At 37.6% G+C, this 17,697-nt stretch overlaps 1 protein-coding gene across 3 annotated transcripts; it reads right to left on the bottom strand.

Moving 5' to 3' along the window:
• Positions 1–2,887: 2,887 nt before the first annotated feature.
• Positions 2,888–17,662, bottom strand: LOC131797439 (uncharacterized). 3 transcript variants are annotated; one of them, XM_066160708.1, is made up of 14 exons: positions 17,397–17,662; positions 16,308–16,423; positions 14,980–16,041; positions 10,632–11,119; positions 9,825–10,046; positions 9,498–9,684; positions 9,128–9,412; positions 8,709–8,753; positions 8,307–8,339; positions 6,988–7,092; positions 6,534–6,584; positions 5,433–5,462; positions 4,540–4,830; positions 2,888–4,223 (listed from the first exon to the last, which is right to left on the bottom strand). In XM_066160708.1, exons 2-14 carry the CDS (start codon positions 16,366–16,368, stop codon positions 4,150–4,152), a joined length of 2,934 nt encoding a protein of 977 aa, XP_066016805.1. In that variant the 5' UTR covers positions 16,369–16,423; positions 17,397–17,662; the 3' UTR covers positions 2,888–4,149. The 3 variants fall into 3 exon arrangements, with proteins under 3 accessions (XP_066016805.1, XP_058971053.2, XP_066016806.1); XM_059115070.2 differs by having other exon boundaries at positions 16,308–16,411; XM_066160709.1 differs by lacking the exon at positions 6,988–7,092 and having other exon boundaries at positions 16,308–16,411.
• Positions 17,663–17,697: the final 35 nt, after the last annotated feature.

Here is a 17,697-nt window from a genome sequence, read left to right as displayed (position 1 = left end):
CTTAATTTCTCTTTTGGATCGTGTATTGTGATCGTGGCAGTGGTCTGACAGCACTTGCAAAAGTGATGCGCTTATTTGCGGGTCATTCGCTATGTTGTGTAATTAGAGCGGAACGTATACTGTGAAAGAAAAAAAAGAAAGAGAGAAGAATTGTTCCAAACGATTACAGATATCCGTTTCGCAAATGACACATTTCTGTTTCGCAAATTACAGATTTCGAGTTTGTTCGCAAATTACAGATTTCAATTTCGTTTCTTATCGCAAATTACAGTAAGCCCTCCTTACCAACCAGCAAGAAATAAAACAACGGTTAGATGATGAGCTTCATTGCTGTAGCTTTCTTGCGTAAATCGAACAGTTCTGCTTTTTCCTTTTCCACCTTCATTTAACTGAATGCCTTTCTCCCACAAATAAATTTACATCCTGCCACATTAAGTTTCGATAAAGTTTCGCCCATTTTCACTACCACATCACTCATTATTTATGCCGATGAGAGAGACTTCCCCATTGGCGTTTTTTCGCGCCGCAATTTCGGCACCAGATCACTGAAGGGCGAGAACTCGGAGATGGCTTTCTCCTTGCGTTGAACGCAATAATTTGCCGTCAGTGTTTCCGTTCTCAGAATTTTCAAACCTTGGCGATTTTACATTGCTTTATTGCAGATGACAGCCACAAAGTTTTGACATTCACGTACACAGCTATTAAACTTCTTGTTAAAGCTAAAGATCGGTAAATACACTCTGAAATTCGAGACGGCACATCAGAGCACATCGCCCTCGAACCGTACACTTATCCGACTTCGAGTTCCTTAAATATGCAAACCCTATGCACGCAGTCTTACCTTCTACTGTTTTTAATCAATTAATCAATTAAATTTGCTGATTTCAGATCTGAGCTTTCAGTTAACTACACGCTATGTTTTGGCAGACTGTTAAATTTTTGAACAGCTATTGGTTGAGGATAGAGACATCATTCAGTTGTTGACAAAATGAACCAATTACAGAAGAAATCATCATCTAAGGGAGGACTGGGGCTGGCATGCATAGCGAGTAAACGTGCTGGTTGATGAGTAGTTTTTCTGGCAGCCTGCATTTCATGTATATGGAAACCACTCCTTCTTTGAAACGTACAATATCACAGAGAAGCAATTCAGATTCGTCTGAGTCAAGTTCTCTGTGGGAAAAGCGTCCAAAGAGTCTAGCTGAGGAAGACGAGGTTCTCCAAGCTTTAAACATCGCCGGTAACGTTAGCGAAAAACTCGATAAAATTCTTGGAGAACTTAAGAAATTGGAGAAACTTGATGCAATTGAGACAACGTTGAAGGATTTAACAAGCAGACTGGGGAACGTCGAATCAACTATCGACAAGATGAAAGAAACCGCACGTGCTGTGGATAGTTCGATTACAGGTATGGATGAGAGTCTTACACATCTCATCAAAGAAGTTGAAGAGCTTCGTGGAACGGTAGAAGACAAGGATAAGCAAATTTAATATTTACACATGCAACACCTTTATCTCGAATCGTACTGCAGGAGAGAAAATCAAAAATTTTTTGGCGTACCGGAAAGCGAAGCCAGCGCATCGGAGGGGAAAGATGCGGTTGGCACAATTGATGTTTTGCGTGATTTTCTTCATGATGTCCTTGGCTTTGTGGATCCAAAGAGGAATATGGAGTTTCAACGAGTGCATCGGATTGGTAAATCCGTACGTGGGAAGCCCAGGCCGATATAAGCCCGTTTCTTACGCTATCAAGATCGCGAGACAGTGCTTCGTGCTGGGTTTGAATTGAAAGACACTGAGTACATGATTTTGCAAGACTTCCCTCAGGAAATCATAAAGAGAAGGCGTAAACAAATGCCCAAATAAAAGGAATTTAAGCTAAAAAAAGGGGCCAAAAAGTATCCTTTAGTAAATCGGAACCTGATAAACTCTTTATTGATGGCAAGTTCATTTCTGCGTAGGGGTTTCATCAACTGTGACCTTTCTTCGTTATGGCAAGGCTGTAAGGTGTTATCGATTGGTTATTGTATATTATAACCAAGCAGCAAAAGCTCTCTGGGAGATACGAAGAATTATTTAATTAATTCCATCCTCAAGGGCAGCGATAAGGATATTTATCTTGCTGCTCTTTTAAGTTTTGTGTTCTTCAGTATTTCGTTGAAATGTAATTTTTTCGTTTTTGCTTTTGTGGATGTTCTGCTTTGTGTTTACTGTTTTTCCAAGCTATTCTGGCGCGTTAATGAGGATATATTCTTTAAGTTTGAAGGTGCCAAACTGACGCTTAACTTTTCCCACCTAATGAAGTTGTTTTTCCTTTGGGCGAAGAAGGGCGTATTTACGTTAATTTTAGTCTTTTGTCACTAAATGCTCGAGGGATTCGTACTTTTAAAGAGCGGAAAGCAATTTTTAGCTGGCTTTTAAATTCTGGAGCCGAATTTGTTTACTGCAAGAAACCTACAGTACTCAAGAAGTCGAAAATATCTGGAGAAAACAGTGGAAAGGAAACATTTTCTTTCCGCACGGTAGCAGCCACAGTCGAGGTGTACTTGTACTTGTAAGAGATTACTTAAAGAGGAAGATTTAACTTTTTGGTAACTTCGATAAAGAGGAAGATTTAATTTTTTGATAACTTCGATAAAGAGGAAGATTTAATTTTTTGGTAACTTCGATATCCTGTTTGACCATATTTTGCTTCTGTATAAGTTTGATATTTACTCTCCAGAATGATATACTTTCTCTTCAAGGTTTTATAGCCAGTACAAGGCGTATTTACAATATCGAACTCCATATTGCCAGGAAGAGACAAATTAAATAATCACTTTAGAAAGAGGGAAAAGTTAATAAGCGTTTTTACGAATAAATGATGCCATATTTAATTTCTATCGTTAGTTTTAAAGTGATGTCCTTGTAATTTACATACTAGGTATCTGTATTACTGAGATAGCTTTGTGTGTGTGTTTAGCTTGGTATTCTTCTACTTGTACTATATAAGTGTGTGTTTTTTCTTTCTTTCTTAATTTCTATTTTGTATGTATACGTAAAGAATGCTTTAATAAAAATAATTTTAAAAAAATCATCTAAAACTCCTGACTGATGATGATTTCCACTACTTTTTTGTAAAATAATTTTCCCAGTCACTTTCGAGGAGCATTGTATCCTCCTAAGGAATGAGACAGTGTTCTTAAATGTTTGGGCCATGAAGCCTTCTCTTGGATTAATATTTCATAATGATGAATTTAACCCTTTAACTCATATGGGTGACCAAGACAGAATTTCTCCTTACAATATCAATTCAATATCAAACAGACAAGTGATGAGAATAAAGAAAAATATCAATTTGGGGATAATCAGTTGATCCAGCACTAAATTCTCTAAACTAACAGTATAAGAATGGTATGGTTGACAGTAAGGAGAAAGATAAATTTGATCCAGGAGTTAAAGGGTCAATGCAGTGCAGTGACCAGAAATAGGAAATGATATAGCCAAAACTTATCAATGAAAACTTTATAAGACTATTTTACTTTAATGGATATATGTTGTGCCCCTCCACTCAAGCTCTGAGAATGAGAGGTATTTGCAAGGGAGGGAGGATGGGTAGATTTGGACAAATGTTAGAGTAAGACTAAATCTTCAGAGTTTGGCTTTTATGGACATTTCATGTGGGTTTGATATGCAAATGTCAGTGTAAATACATTCAAAAATAATCTGTGTTCATCTTTTAATGATGCCTTTTGGTTGAATAAGGTTAATTATATTTTTGTTACAAAAAAAAAAGTAAAGATAACATCATCCATGATTCAAGTAAATATTTTCATCTCTATAGTTCCAAGTATGAAGCATTTGTGTTGATATCCTAGGACTGCAGTTTATTACTGCTTGATGTGAGCAAAAATTAAATTAAATTTAGGCAGTTCAATGGAGGAAATTAATTTATGAAATTGGCATTGATAAAAACCATCACAAGTCAATAAATTTTACTGTGATCCAATCTTTGTGCTGACTTAAGATTATGATAATTCTCATGTCCATGTACACCCAATGCTGCATTAGTATTTCTAAGAGAGTCCTTTAACTGATCTTACAATTTAATTAGTTGTTTTGTGTCTAATTTTGTCAGGTTAGCCTCTCTGGAAGGTTTATGTCTATTGCTCAGAGTTTCCTCCTCAATAAACGTGATACTTTTTGTAGATGAGCTATTCCTCCTCGACGAGATGAGGGAGGTTCTACAAAGAAAACATTGTTTAATATTACAATTAATGGAGTGGTCAATATTTATCAAATATGACTCAAAGCTCCAGTTAAGAAATAACTGCTAGGAGACCACTACAAGCTTACACATAAACTTAAATATAAATTTAAAGCAGAAAGTAGGATTTCCATTTTCCTGAGCACCAAAGTTGGTGGTAACCTTACTTTTAAAAGTGGTAAATACTTAAGAACTTCTCTCTAGCTTATACTTCAGCGAGGATCACTTTACAGAAAATAAGACTCAAATACTGGAAGGATAACCTAAGCTCCAGAGTTGGTAAAACAACTTACTTGTAAACTTGTACACTTCCATACTCCAAGGTCCCCCTCTCCCATCCACCTTACATGCTCTTGAGGCTCCATACATGTTATATGTCTGAAGAATATCTTTTCCACCTAGACACTGTCCTCCATTTTCAATTGCAAAGGCTGGAAATCCTTGAACTTTTGCTATGGTTGCACACTTCTTAATGGCAAATTTTCTGAATTTGTAATCATTTCCATCCAACATAGGAAATATCCCCTCTAAACTTGGCAGAGCTCTTTCTGGTTGATCCCTCCAACAGCCAATGCTAAAATATCCTGCAACCAGAACCTTACATTTTTAAATTGTTTAAGGTCACATAAAGGCTGTTTGTAAAGTGTTTTTTTGTTTGCTAAAAAGCAATCTGATCAGCCCTCAAACTATCTCAGGTCAATTAAAAACACGCCATAAATTTGTCCAGTTTATAATTTTTCTTGCACCATCAACACAACAGAGCACAGTGAAGGCTTCTCTATTTGTTAAACATACAACACCTGTGTGATGAAAATCTTCAACATGTGCATTCCAATTGTTTAAAGTCAACTTCAATGAGTAGCTGTTGCTTCTAACACACAGGAACCACTCAGATTACATTTAATTCCCCAACTACACCCCTTGACACAAATGAAACACAAGAATAACAAACCAGCACAGTAAAAAAACTCTGGTGTACACTAGAAGTGAAAATTGATATGAAATGAAACACAAAACCCCTAGTGCCTGATACCAGAGGGTGTGTGTTGGGCAATTAATCCCTTTGAAAATGTACTTGTCCAAAGTGGGTAAATTAGTATTCATCAAAAATTATTTAAAGTCATGGTTTATATTAGATATGTATGCTTTGTACCCTCTTTGTTTCAATCTATAACTAATTCCTTACCAGGAGCATGTATTTTCTTGGCTAATAAACCTTCAAAAGAAAAAAATACTTCTTTTACACAAGGGCAAACAAAACAATAGGTTTGAAAATAAATGACAATTTTGAATCAGGGAGTCACTCTTTTTAGTAAATTAATTGAATAATCATCATCCATAACAATCCAAACACATAAATTTTAACACTGAACCTTACAATTTGGTTTTACATTAATCTAGTTATTAGGATATCACTCGGTTGCACAGAGATACAAAATATCTCTTCAAGTGTTGAAAAATATTTTACAAGTGAGTGGAGCTGGTGAAATATTTATCAACAGGAGAAGAGAAATGTTGTATCTCTAAGTGGCCCTGTAATCTATTTATTTTATAAACATCAATGAAAAGTCAAACCATTTCACTTTTGTTGTGAAAGGCAATTTGCTTTGTAACCATGGTAACTGTGTTATTTTCATGTGCGAAGATAGAGAATAATACATGTGCTCGCATAGCAAAACAACCATGTGTTAGTTTGTTTATCTACTGTTCTAATGAATGAATAAAATAGATCCACAATTCCCCAAAAAAGCCATGAAGTGTGTTGGCAGGAAAGCTCAAAATGAAAAATGCCTTAAATCATTACAGAAACAATTAATTGGCATAACTATCAATTTACAAAATCATTAGTTAGTGAATTTTTCCTTATGAAATGATTTCAGGTACATAGCCAAAAGCGGCAAGTGGCAAATCTTCCAGTTGTTGATTTTTATTCTCAGCCACAAGAAAATTCATAACTAAAGCCACTGAGTGAGTTGCTTCTGAAAAACTTTTGGTTTTTCTTTTCTTATTTTGATTTCCTTCCCCTTCTAGAAAATTTTGAATTTCACTGTCTGTAAGCAAATTTTTCAATGTTTTAGCAGCCATAATCTGAGAAAATTGTGACAAAACAACTTTAGGTTGAGAATGGTGAAGGCCTAACCATTCATTCATCAATACAAAAAAGTAGAACAATACACAAGTATCATATAAGCAGCTGATTGGCTATATCAAACACACCTGAAAAATTATCATATGATTTGTCAGGGGCCTTTTTTCATTGTATACATTTAAACATAGTTAATCTTACTTTGTGGCCGTGGTGGCTCAAATTTTCTTGCTCTTGTATTATCAATAGGCTCTAGAAGAAAACAAAATTTCATTTAGACAAGCAGACTTTTTAGTTATTTAAGAGGTATCCAAAATGTAACAATTACTCATCATATAGCTCAGTGTTGTTTATGATGCATAATAAAGTTTACTTCCATAAAAATATGCTTTAGCTTTTGCACATTAGGCCATTCACAGCATCTTTAAGTCAATTATGTAACATGCTCTTCATGGTTTCTTTAAATAAAGTTCTGTTCCCATACAACAACAAAAAGACATTATGACTTATTTGCATGGCCTTCTCCAACAGCAGCTACTTTGCACGTAAAGTATTATGTCACTGCAGTAAAGCAAAGGAGAAGTTTAAAATGAAAACAAGGTCACAATAATTATAATGCTTTAAATGTGAAAAATGGTTGGCTAAGATCTGATACCTGGTAGAATTTGGGCAAGGTTGTTGAGCTGAAGAGGATTAAGCAACTGCTGACCTCCAGCCGTTTTTATAAGCCGTGGTTTTACTGGCAAATTGAACTGTGGCGCTAAAATAAAAATTTCATTTACTCTGAGTAAGAAATAGTTTCTAGTTTATCCCTTAAGGGTTAAGGGTTAAGGATAATTTTAAACCTTGATCTTAGGTTGCCAAGTGTCATCATCAGAATTCTTCTTTGATTGTATTGAATGTATATAATTGGCAAAAAAAATCATTCCTAATCAGCTGTGATTATTCAGTTGAGGATAGTGACATCATTCAGTTATTGACAAAATGAATAAATTACAGAAGAAATCATCATCTAATATTCCTGACTGATGATGATTTCCATTACTTTTTTGTAAAATAATTTTCCCAGTCACTTTTGAGGAGCATTGTATCCTCATAAGGAATGAGAAAGTGTTCTTAAATGTTTGGGCCATGAAGCCTTCTCTTGGATTAATATATTTCATAATGATGAATTTAACGTAGTACAGTGACAAGAAATAGGAAGTGATATAGTCAAAACTAATCACTGAAAACTTTATAAGAGTATTTTACTTTCATGGGTATATGTTTTTATTGAGAAATTCCACACCATTTAGTGGGACTTGATTGTTTTTTTGTTTCATTTTTCTATAGTCCTTCTGGATGTTTCATGCTTTTGTTTAGCAATCAAGGGCATGAATATCAGTTAGAGCCATTACTACATGCATACCTGTCTTCCCCTTGGGACCTTGAATTGGGTAAGCTAATAAATAGTATTTCTGTCACTTAACCAATACTCTTACAGATCCATACAGGATGTAAATATTAGCCTGCCCTTATGAACTGACTGAAACTCTGTTTGTCTGGACTTTTGCCAGTCAGGAATGTCTTCAGTGATTGTTTCTTTCCCAAACACAGAATCTAAATACCCCAAATAGACCAGATCCTTTTAATAGGAGATAAATACAAACATAAATTTCAGTTTGTTGTTAAGATGATTAACCTGCAATGCAGCAGTCATTTGGTTAGTGAAGATCATTTATGCTTTGAATCTTGACGGGGTGAGTAGATAACACTTTATTTAGTTTATTAGTCAATAATGACCTCCTACGAATACCAAGCAACCAGCTGCTACAACATACAGCAACACCTCAGAAAGAGGTGATACATAGAGATCTCCAACAAGTGTGATAAACATTTAATGGTCTCTAACTCTAGCTGCTTCCCTTGGATACTCAATGCTGGCTTGCACACTATTGCACTTTTTATTGAGTTATTCAACTGTGTTGGACTCACCTGTAGTTTGGTTTACTGTGATATCAGCTGCTTCTGTAAGCATAAAAAACAATCCCATAAGAACATGAGATGATGAAAATTCTTCACTTGATGAGTTCAAAAACAATTTGATGGCAAAAACATACACATAGCTTAAGATTTTCTGTCATTTTATTTAAAAGGAACTTCAGTAAGTTTTCCCAAAGGAAAAAGCATCATGGCAAATCAGATTTGGGTGTCTTATTTACCATCTTTCATTTTCAAACAAAGCATTCATCATACTTTATAGTGTTCAGTAGATAATTTTTCTGAGTTAAATGTGACAGTTCATTTAAGTGTAACTTTTGAACTTGGATTTAACCTGGAAATATTCCAAAAAGAACTTTTCTCCTTAAATATGAGTCTTTTAAAAGAGTGATATACCTGGAATTGTTATTTTAAATCCTGGATTTGATGCTTTTGGCTTTCCTGTTGATTGTAAATATTTTTGGAGTGTTAGAGTGGTAGAGGTCATATTAGTCTCAAAACTTGTTAAGTATCACCACACATTTACATATATTAATGATGAAGTACCAGTCTGACATCTTGAAATGTTCCTAATAAAGACTGTCTTTGTATGCAACAGCCACCAAGTGATTTTGTCACATAAAGCTTTACATACAATCTTGATCATGATTTGTTTTTACCTTTGCAATAGAGACTTCAATTCATTATTTTACTTCCACTGGCTTAGTTTCTTTCTCCATACCATAGATCCTTGTCAATTTATGGTCTAATTAATCTTCATTAAAAACATTAAGTAGCCTTTGATATTAAACAGCTAATAAGGAATAAGAAATTGCCTTTCTCCTTTTTCTTTGAAAGAAAATTTACTTCCATTTCTGCCTGTTTTTCAAGTGCTGTTAGTGAGGGTGTGTCATCTTCCACCGGCTCCTTCTTTTGAGCGGCCTGGGTAGACGGAGAAGCCGGTTTTGGGCTTAGAGGCGAGGCACTAGGTGCAGGAGACGGTTTATTTGACTCGATAAGCGCGAGTAAGTCGGTACCCAGGTCCTCAAGGCTGTTCGACTTGCTGGATTTGTTTCCATCCGATTCGGGGAATTTGTGAATGAAAATTAATTTTTTGACACCTGAGAATTAACATTAGAGCATCGTTAATATTAGGATTGGTATTTTTGTTTTTAGCGGATTGTCCAAAAAATCAAACTTCCAAACCTTTTCTTTTACTCGCTTTAGCAGCTTCAATCTGTAATTCCCTAATGGCCTGTTCAGTCGCCCTCTTTAAATCTTGAAGTGTGGACATCTCCGATTTTTCAGATTCCTCTTCGTCCTCAGAATACTTATACTCAGCCTTGAGTTTCCGTAACTTCGCTCGTAACCTTCTTAATTTCACTTTCAAATCCTGCAAAATTTCATCGAAACCTCAGTCATGGTGACCAGCAAACTGTGTCATTCACGACCTGTTCCATTAACCTCATTATCAGCTAAAAAGGGGTGAACAACAAAGACGAAAATTTTGACGAGCCTATTTTTACTTTTCACCTTAAGTTTCTTTTGATGTTCCTTGTTGGCCTTTAATTGAACCTTCAAAGCCATTTCTGATGGAGAGTACAAAGCTGTTGAATAGCTTGGTCGCTTGGGCTTGTCACTGGCATGCGCATGCACCGTTTGTCCAGGGACGATAGGTGCGATGGCCAACGGGCGCTGCATGTAATTAGGTAAACTCTGCTCATCAGGTGCATCAGAAGGCTGTGAATCCTCTAACTGCACAGATAGAGACAAAAGATCTCAGTATGTTTATGGATATTTAAGCGTTGACAAATGTCCTGGTGGCTTTCATATATAAAAACACGCACTTTTTCCGAGATGAAAAATTAGAGGCGATTGTGAAAATGAGTCGCTCAAATACATAGTAATGATTCATAAAGAATGTACTAAAACAGTGGATATCGTCGAAAGCCGACTCTGATTGGCTACTCAAACTCCGAATATCCTTTGCTATTCACCTCCGAGCAACTCACGGGGGACTTGCGCCATCAGAGTCGGTGACCAGGGGTTAATATTTACCTGGCCGCCTCGCGGCTCGGTAAATGTCCACCTTTAGCCACCTTCACTTAAGTAAATAGTTATTAAATGTACCAGGTGCTTCTACTCGATGAAGGGTTTGTGGCGCTTCACTTTCCCATCCGATTTGTTTAACAGACCTGACATGTATCACAGTTTCGGCGGTTAGAGAGTTTGGCTGAAAATGGTTGTTTTATTTTTGAGGAAAATGCGAACAATTCATATTTTTTTGCTATGTTGTAAGGTTTTCTCATTTTGTGGTTTATACGTCCATATTCCTCTTACCTCGGAATTAGTGTCATCCTGGCCACCCATGGCCCCTGCAGCATGCCCCATTCCTCCTATTTTCATCCCGTGTCCCATTGCACCTATTCCCATTCCCATTCCCATCCCATTTCCCATATTAGCCATATCACTGCTCATACTATTTCCCATGCTTCCCATTCCTCCCATTCCTTCGACCCCGTTATCCATCCCGTTTCCCATCCCATTTCCCATCCCGTTTCCCATCCCGTTCCCTCCCATTTTGCTTCCCATTCCGTTCCCCATCCCAAGGTTAAGCCCCAGTGATCCAAGATCAAGGTTTCCCATTTCCCCTCCCATGTTGTCATTGCTGTTGCTCATGCGTCCGCCACCACCAGCCATTCTTCCTCCGCCGCCGCCACCACCTCCCCCACCTCCTCCCCCGCCGGCCATGATTTGCCCCAGGAGCTGCTGCAGGGAACTATCAGACATGCCATTACCACCAAGTTCGTCCATACCAAGATCCATTGCTGTGAATGTACAAGACAATTGGACACTAGCATCACACAAAGTGTTAATCTCATATCAAGTTTGATATAACCCCAAAGCTGTGAGTTTTTAGGCATATGAGTTTAATATCTGTTCTAGGACTTAAAATTGTTTCCTTTTTATCTTCAACGTAGTGGTTTTGTAGTAAGGACTACTTTTTATGTGTTAAATTTATGGACAAAGAAGTATGCCTGTCGTACCTTGGCATTCGTTTATGTTAGATTGTAATAGAGTTCGGATATAACGCGTGCTGTCATTGGTTGAAAGAGCGTGCTCTATGAGAGTTTATATAATAAGCTCAGTTATGCACACATTCAGATTGGTTCTCACTTATGATCTATTGGAGGACAGACGTATAGATGACGTCATCATTAAACTTTTTTTAATTCTTTTTTACATAAAAGAAATTGGTTCCAAGTTGCCGTGCACCTGTTCAGTAATAGATCACAGAGGACGTCAAAATGTGGTAAGAACATCAGTGACACACTCGGCTGTGCCTCGTGTGCCACTTTTTTGTTCTTACCACATTTTGACGTCCTTTGTGATCTATTACTGAACAGACGCACGGCAACTTGGAATCTATTTGTTAAATAGAGTTTATAATAAAGTTCGGATATAACGTGCGCTGTCATTGGTTGAAAGAGCGTACTCTATGAGAGTATAGAGCATAGAGCTGAGCTAAAGCTGTCACGCCATCTGCCAAATTGTACTATGTTCGACCTTTTCCGGGACTTCTTTTTAGCTTTTTTTCCGATAACGAGCCGGCAAGTAGCAACAGAAGAACCAAACAAAGGTTTGTAAACTTACCAGGCGCCGTAATTTACGTTATTGAAACGTGAACAGATACGAAAATCCTCAAAGGAAAAACAAAATAGACATTCCGAGTTTTAAAGATTTTCACGCTCAGTTAGATTGTAAGCTTACGTACGGAAATAAAAATCAAACACAGCTAACACTCGTACAGTATATAAAGTTCAGTGTTCAAATACAAAACTGAACAAAACAGAAATGATGAAAAATATAACCAAACTGGCATAACTGTTAAAATTCATTCTAATCATGACGGTGTCAGCGCGAATATGATCATGCTGAAGTCCATCGCGGCTCGCTTATCATGGCGATCTCCGGTCATCACAGTAAAGCAAGCCTCAGAAACTACATCGGCCGCCCCTCGAGTAAAAAAATAAGAGCTTGCTCTGATATCCTTTCTGATGCGTTGAGTGGAAAGTCACATCAGTCACTGCAGCCGAGTTTTGCCGTGCTGTCATCCCGAGCGATCTTCATGTTGCGGTGAATTCGGCTGTCGTTCATTCAAAATACACTCGCCTTAAACAGTTTGTTTCCTACCTTGTCATGTGAAAAAACTCGCCTATTTTTATGAGCCATAATTCGGCTGAAGTTCACTGAACATTTAACTTCAAGATTCTGTATTAGAGACTTAAAAACTTCAGGCAAAAGTGTTAAATTCGACCTGCCGAACTATTTTAGTTTGTAAACTATCGCAGAATGTGAACTTTGATGGTTTTTGAACTTTGATGGTTTGACACTTTTGACAGCTTTAGTCTTGTACAGCCAATCAGATTATTTGAACCATTCTAACAGGGATTCTGATTGGCTTATTGAAGCGTGCTTTATTAGAGTATAGAGCATGCTTACGACACTGTTGTTCGCTTTGGGAATATAATTTGTTTTGAAAAGTGAAAGTAATGCTCGGGGAATTTAATGGATTCTTTATTATAAAACAAATAGAGAAGCCTTGACTGTGCTCTGTTCTGTTATAAAGCACTTAGGAAGCGGCTAGAGCACTCAAGAAGTAGGGAGAAACACTCGACTACGTCTTGTGTTTCTCCCTACACTTCTTTCGTGCTCCAGCCGCTTCCTTCGTGCTTTATAACAGAACAGAGGACAGTCAAGGCTTCTCTATTTGTTAAATAGAGCTGAGCTAAAGCTGTCACGCCATCTGCCAAATTGTACTATGTTTGACCTTTTTTGCGGGACTTCTCTCTAACTTTTTTTCGTTAATTGAAAGTGAAATTTCGGATTAAGCGAGCCGGCAAGTAGCAACAAAAGAACCAAACAAATGTTTTGAAAAGGCCAGGCGCCGTAACTTACGTTATTAGGGACCTTAAGCAAACCACGACGGCGACGGCAACGAGGACATGGAAAAACAATAGATTTAATTAACAAAACAATAGCTCAGCACGCGCGTTTGAAAATTTTGTACATTTCATAGCCGTCCCATGCAAAACAACAACGTGAAATCATCACAAATTGCGTCGTCTGCAAACCGAAACCGCGACGGTACATATTTTAATTTCCATTTGGGACTCGACGCTTCTTTCATACGTTATGCTGAAGTTGAGGTGTGGCGCCGTATGAGACGGTGAACACATTCAGTTTTTTTTAAATTCTAATTAACGGCAGAAATTCATTTTTTTTAATTGAAGTCTTCACTGGCGTTGCCGTCCTGACTGCTTAAGGTCCCTATTAAAACGTGAGCAGAGACGAAAATCCTCAAGGAGAAAACGAAATGGACAGTCCAAGTTTTAGAGGTTTTCACGCTTAGTGCGATGGCAAGCTTATGTACGGTAATAAAACCAGACACAGCTAACACTCGTATAGTAAGTAAAGTTTCGTGATCAAGAACAAAACAGAACAAAACAGGAATGATGAAAAATATGACCAAACTGGCATAACTGTTAAAATTCATACTAATCATGCCGATGTCAGAGCGCCTGCGATCACGCTGAGGTCCATCGCGGCTAGCTCATCATGGCGATCTTCGGTCATCGCAGTGAAGCAAGCCTCAGGAACTACATCGGCAGCCCTTCGAGTGAAAAAATAAGAGCTTGCTCTGATATCCTTTCCGATGCGTTGAGTGGAAGGCCTCATCAGTCACTGCAGCCGAGTGTCACGGCGCTATCATCCCGAGCGATCTTTATGTTCCGGTGAATTCGGCTGTCGTTCATTCACAAAACACTTAACTGAACTGTTTGTTTTCTACTTGTCGTGTGAAAAACTTGCGTGTTTTTATGAGCCATAATTCGGCCGAGTTTCACTAAAAAATTTCACTTTCAGATTCTGTATTAGAGACTAAAAGACTTCAGGCAGAAGTGTTAATTCGACCTGCCGAACTATTCAAGTTTTTAAACTACTGCAGAATGTGAACTTTGATGGTTTTTTAACTTTGACGGTTTGACATTTCTGACAGCTTTAGTCTTGTACAGCCGATCAGATTGTTTGAACCATTCTAACAGGGATTTTGATTGGCCTATTGTAGCATGCTTTAAGAGAGTATAGAGCATGCTGAAGACACTGTTGTTCGCTTTGGAAACAAAGTTTGTTTTGAAAATTGAAAGTAAAGCTTAGGAGTTTGCTTGAGGAATTTAACGGATTCTTTATTATAAACAAATAGAGAAGCCTTGACTGTGCTCTTTTCTGTTTTAAAGCACTTAGGAAGCGGCTAGAGCACTCAAGAAGTGGGGAGAAACACTCGACTACGTCTCGTGTTTCTCCTTACATTTCTTTCGTTTTCTAGCCGCTTCCTGCGTGCTTTACAACAGAATAGAGCACAGTCAAGGCTTTTCTATTTATTAAAGATATCATCTTTTATTAGTCTTAGTTAGGACAACAACTGGTGGACTGTTTTTCATTCCTCAGTTCAAGCTGTGCTCAAGTCAGCTAAATGTCGATAAACTAATGTAGTAATTATAACGCGCTTGCACCTGGGCTTTTCCTTTATATGCCCTTAGTTCAATCAGTTTTTAACTAAAAATTTATGAGAGAACCAACTCCCTTCTATGAATATCTTAGAATTATGCCTGATATATTCATAACTTACCACCAATTCCCTGCCTCCCTCCGGCACCCATGTTAAGCTTCTCTTCAAGAGAGTTCAATAAATTTTCACTTCCGTCTCCGAGCTGTTGGCTTTGTGAGAGTTCCCCTGATAGTGAGTTAAAATTATCTAAACCAGTTGAAGCTGTGTTTCCTGTATTTCCCAACATGTCCAAACCGTTATTTTGGTAGGAGCTGAGCGAGTTCATTGAGCTCATGTCTGATACCCCTCCTGTTTCCCCTAAGTTTGACAGAAGGGAGTTGACTCCACCGGCTTGTGGTGAAGACAAAGAGTTTAGGGTAGTGGATGACAGATCACTTAATGCTGTTTGACTTTGCCCATTGCTTGTTGCAGCGCCACCGTAGTTTGAGCCAAAGTTGTGTCTAGGGTCCAAGACTGCATTTGAACCCAAAACGTTTGCGCCACCCGTCCCGTAACCAGTAGCCAGCAATGTGCCGAGGCCGGCACCATAGTCGTTGGAATAACTTGCACTTAGACCTGTTCCATACGCAGCTGTCCCGAGTCTCGTATTAAGACCGGTGTCATAACTGTCCGTTGTTGTGCCTGTTAGGCCTACTCCTAAACCGTTTCCCAAACCCAACCCTCCCCAGTTTGCTACAATAAATTGTTTCTTCTTTTTGTGTTCTCCTCGACTCCTTGTCCATCGCGGACTTGCCAAAGTTGCTTTTTTGACCGTAGATCTGTCTCTGAGAGAGTCTTGTACACCTCTCGTGCTCGGTAGACTTTTCGTCGTCAACGAAGATCGTGTCAGTTTTTTTGATGAGTTTTTTTGCGCCCAATGAGAATTGTTAGGTGGTTCCCTTTCTCTTTGAATTTTTTTGTTCGTTCGGGAATCAGGTCTTCTTGAAAGACTTAGAAGATTAGCATTCCTTCTGTATGAGTTATATTGAGACCTTGAGAAATATTGATCACTCCAGTCGTTGTTCCTCGCATTAGTTCTTGGTGCATAAAAATAATATGGGTTTGTCTCCGATAGTTTTTTGTCCCTTAGAGTTTGGTGGTGTGTTCTACTTCTGAATGATCCTTTAGGAACTTGAAAAAGCGCTACAATAATTAAACATTTACTCGTAAGGTTTTTTCACAATTTTGAGGCTTAAAGATTTACAAAAATCATCTGGCCACTGAAACTGACTGCAAAAGTTGTTGGTTGTTTCCTCTTGCTTAGTGTTTTCAGGGCCATTTTGTTTATTTTTTCCTGTTCGCTTACAAAAAACAAACAAACAAACAAACAAAAATCAAACAGAAGTAAAAATAAGTATAACGAAAAAAATATTTTGGTTAATTCCCCAGAAGAAACCCTCTGTTATTACCTGATCTTGTTAAAGGCCATTCCACCAGTAAAATGGACAATAAGGCCAGTAAATTATTCATTACAGGCTTTGATTTCTTCTAGTCTTTTCACATGGCTTTTGTCCTGGAAAAATAACTAGGAATTTACCGTCTGTATAAATAATACAAACAAATGTTTTCGAGTTTACCCAGCTCATTCATATCTTAAAGTTATATATACTGCTAGCTATAAGCCTGCCACCTTCCGGGTGCTAACAACGGCTGCAGGTTTTCTCTATATTGTGTCAACAAGTACAAGTTTAACTGGTGATCATTTTCAGGATTTGTAACTACACTGAGTAAGTCGCATTCCAGTTTAGGATTGACAAACTGTTAAAAGAACTAGCAACTTGTAAGCAATTCTGTTGATATGGAGCATGTTTTAGTAAATGAGAAGTGAACTTAGTCGTGTAAAATACCGGAAATAAAACCCTAGACAATGCCAAAGAGAAAAACAACGATGGTCATTTGTAATTCTCCGACTAAACACTGTTCTAACCTCGTGGCGTTTTGGTCCTTGACATTTTCCGCACCGGCTTTACACCAAATCACACCTTGATCATACCTGTTTCCAACTGAGCGAATGGTTCAACACTATTTTCAAACGTGTTCTGTTACTTTGCGAACCGTTTCTCTTTTGCATTCTTCAAAATATGCACAAATAAGCGTTTAAAATAAAAACAGGCCAAATCCTGAAACAAACGTGCATCTAGAAGACCATATCACTAGGTTTGAGATTCGCTTCATTTTGGCAGTTATTTACAACGGAAACTCAGGGTTATATGTATCATCAATGAAGAAGAACCAGAAGTAATTTTTCCATCAGTTGTTCGGTTGTAAAATAGTATAAGAGTTAATTTACTTAAGATTGAGGTAAAAGAGATTTGGAGATAAACCGCTTTTAAAACCGTAAAGTAATACTCTGTTGATAATTATGACATTTTTCTTGTGCTGTATATTTCGTAATTAGTAATCACTAACTAGGTCTTTTAATCGAAATCATTTGTCAAAAAAAGTTACGATTGCAAATATTTCCGCGAACCATTCATACAAATTTAAAATTAACTTACCATTTGCAAGTAGTTACTAGACTAAACATTTCATTCGATATTCCTCCATTATCTTTCACGACTGGCCAGGCTGGCGATACGACAAATTATGGACCCTGACAGAGACTGCCAAATTTGGACACGAAAAATTATCTGATCCTTGATTTCATGAATTACCTCAGTGATAGAAGGACAGGAAAATAGCTAGGCGGTACTAAAATTGTGGATTACTTTGTTAAATGGAAAATTTGGGGCAAGCCTTGAGCGGTTCTTCCCCCGAGAGAAAGAAGAAGTGATAAAACTTTTCAAGAGACACCGGCTT

This window comes from Pocillopora verrucosa, chromosome 13 (assembly GCF_036669915.1).
Source record: "Pocillopora verrucosa isolate sample1 chromosome 13, ASM3666991v2, whole genome shotgun sequence".
Taxonomy (NCBI): domain Eukaryota; kingdom Metazoa; phylum Cnidaria; class Anthozoa; order Scleractinia; family Pocilloporidae; genus Pocillopora; species Pocillopora verrucosa.
This window is presented reverse-complemented; position numbering and strand designations above follow the sequence as displayed.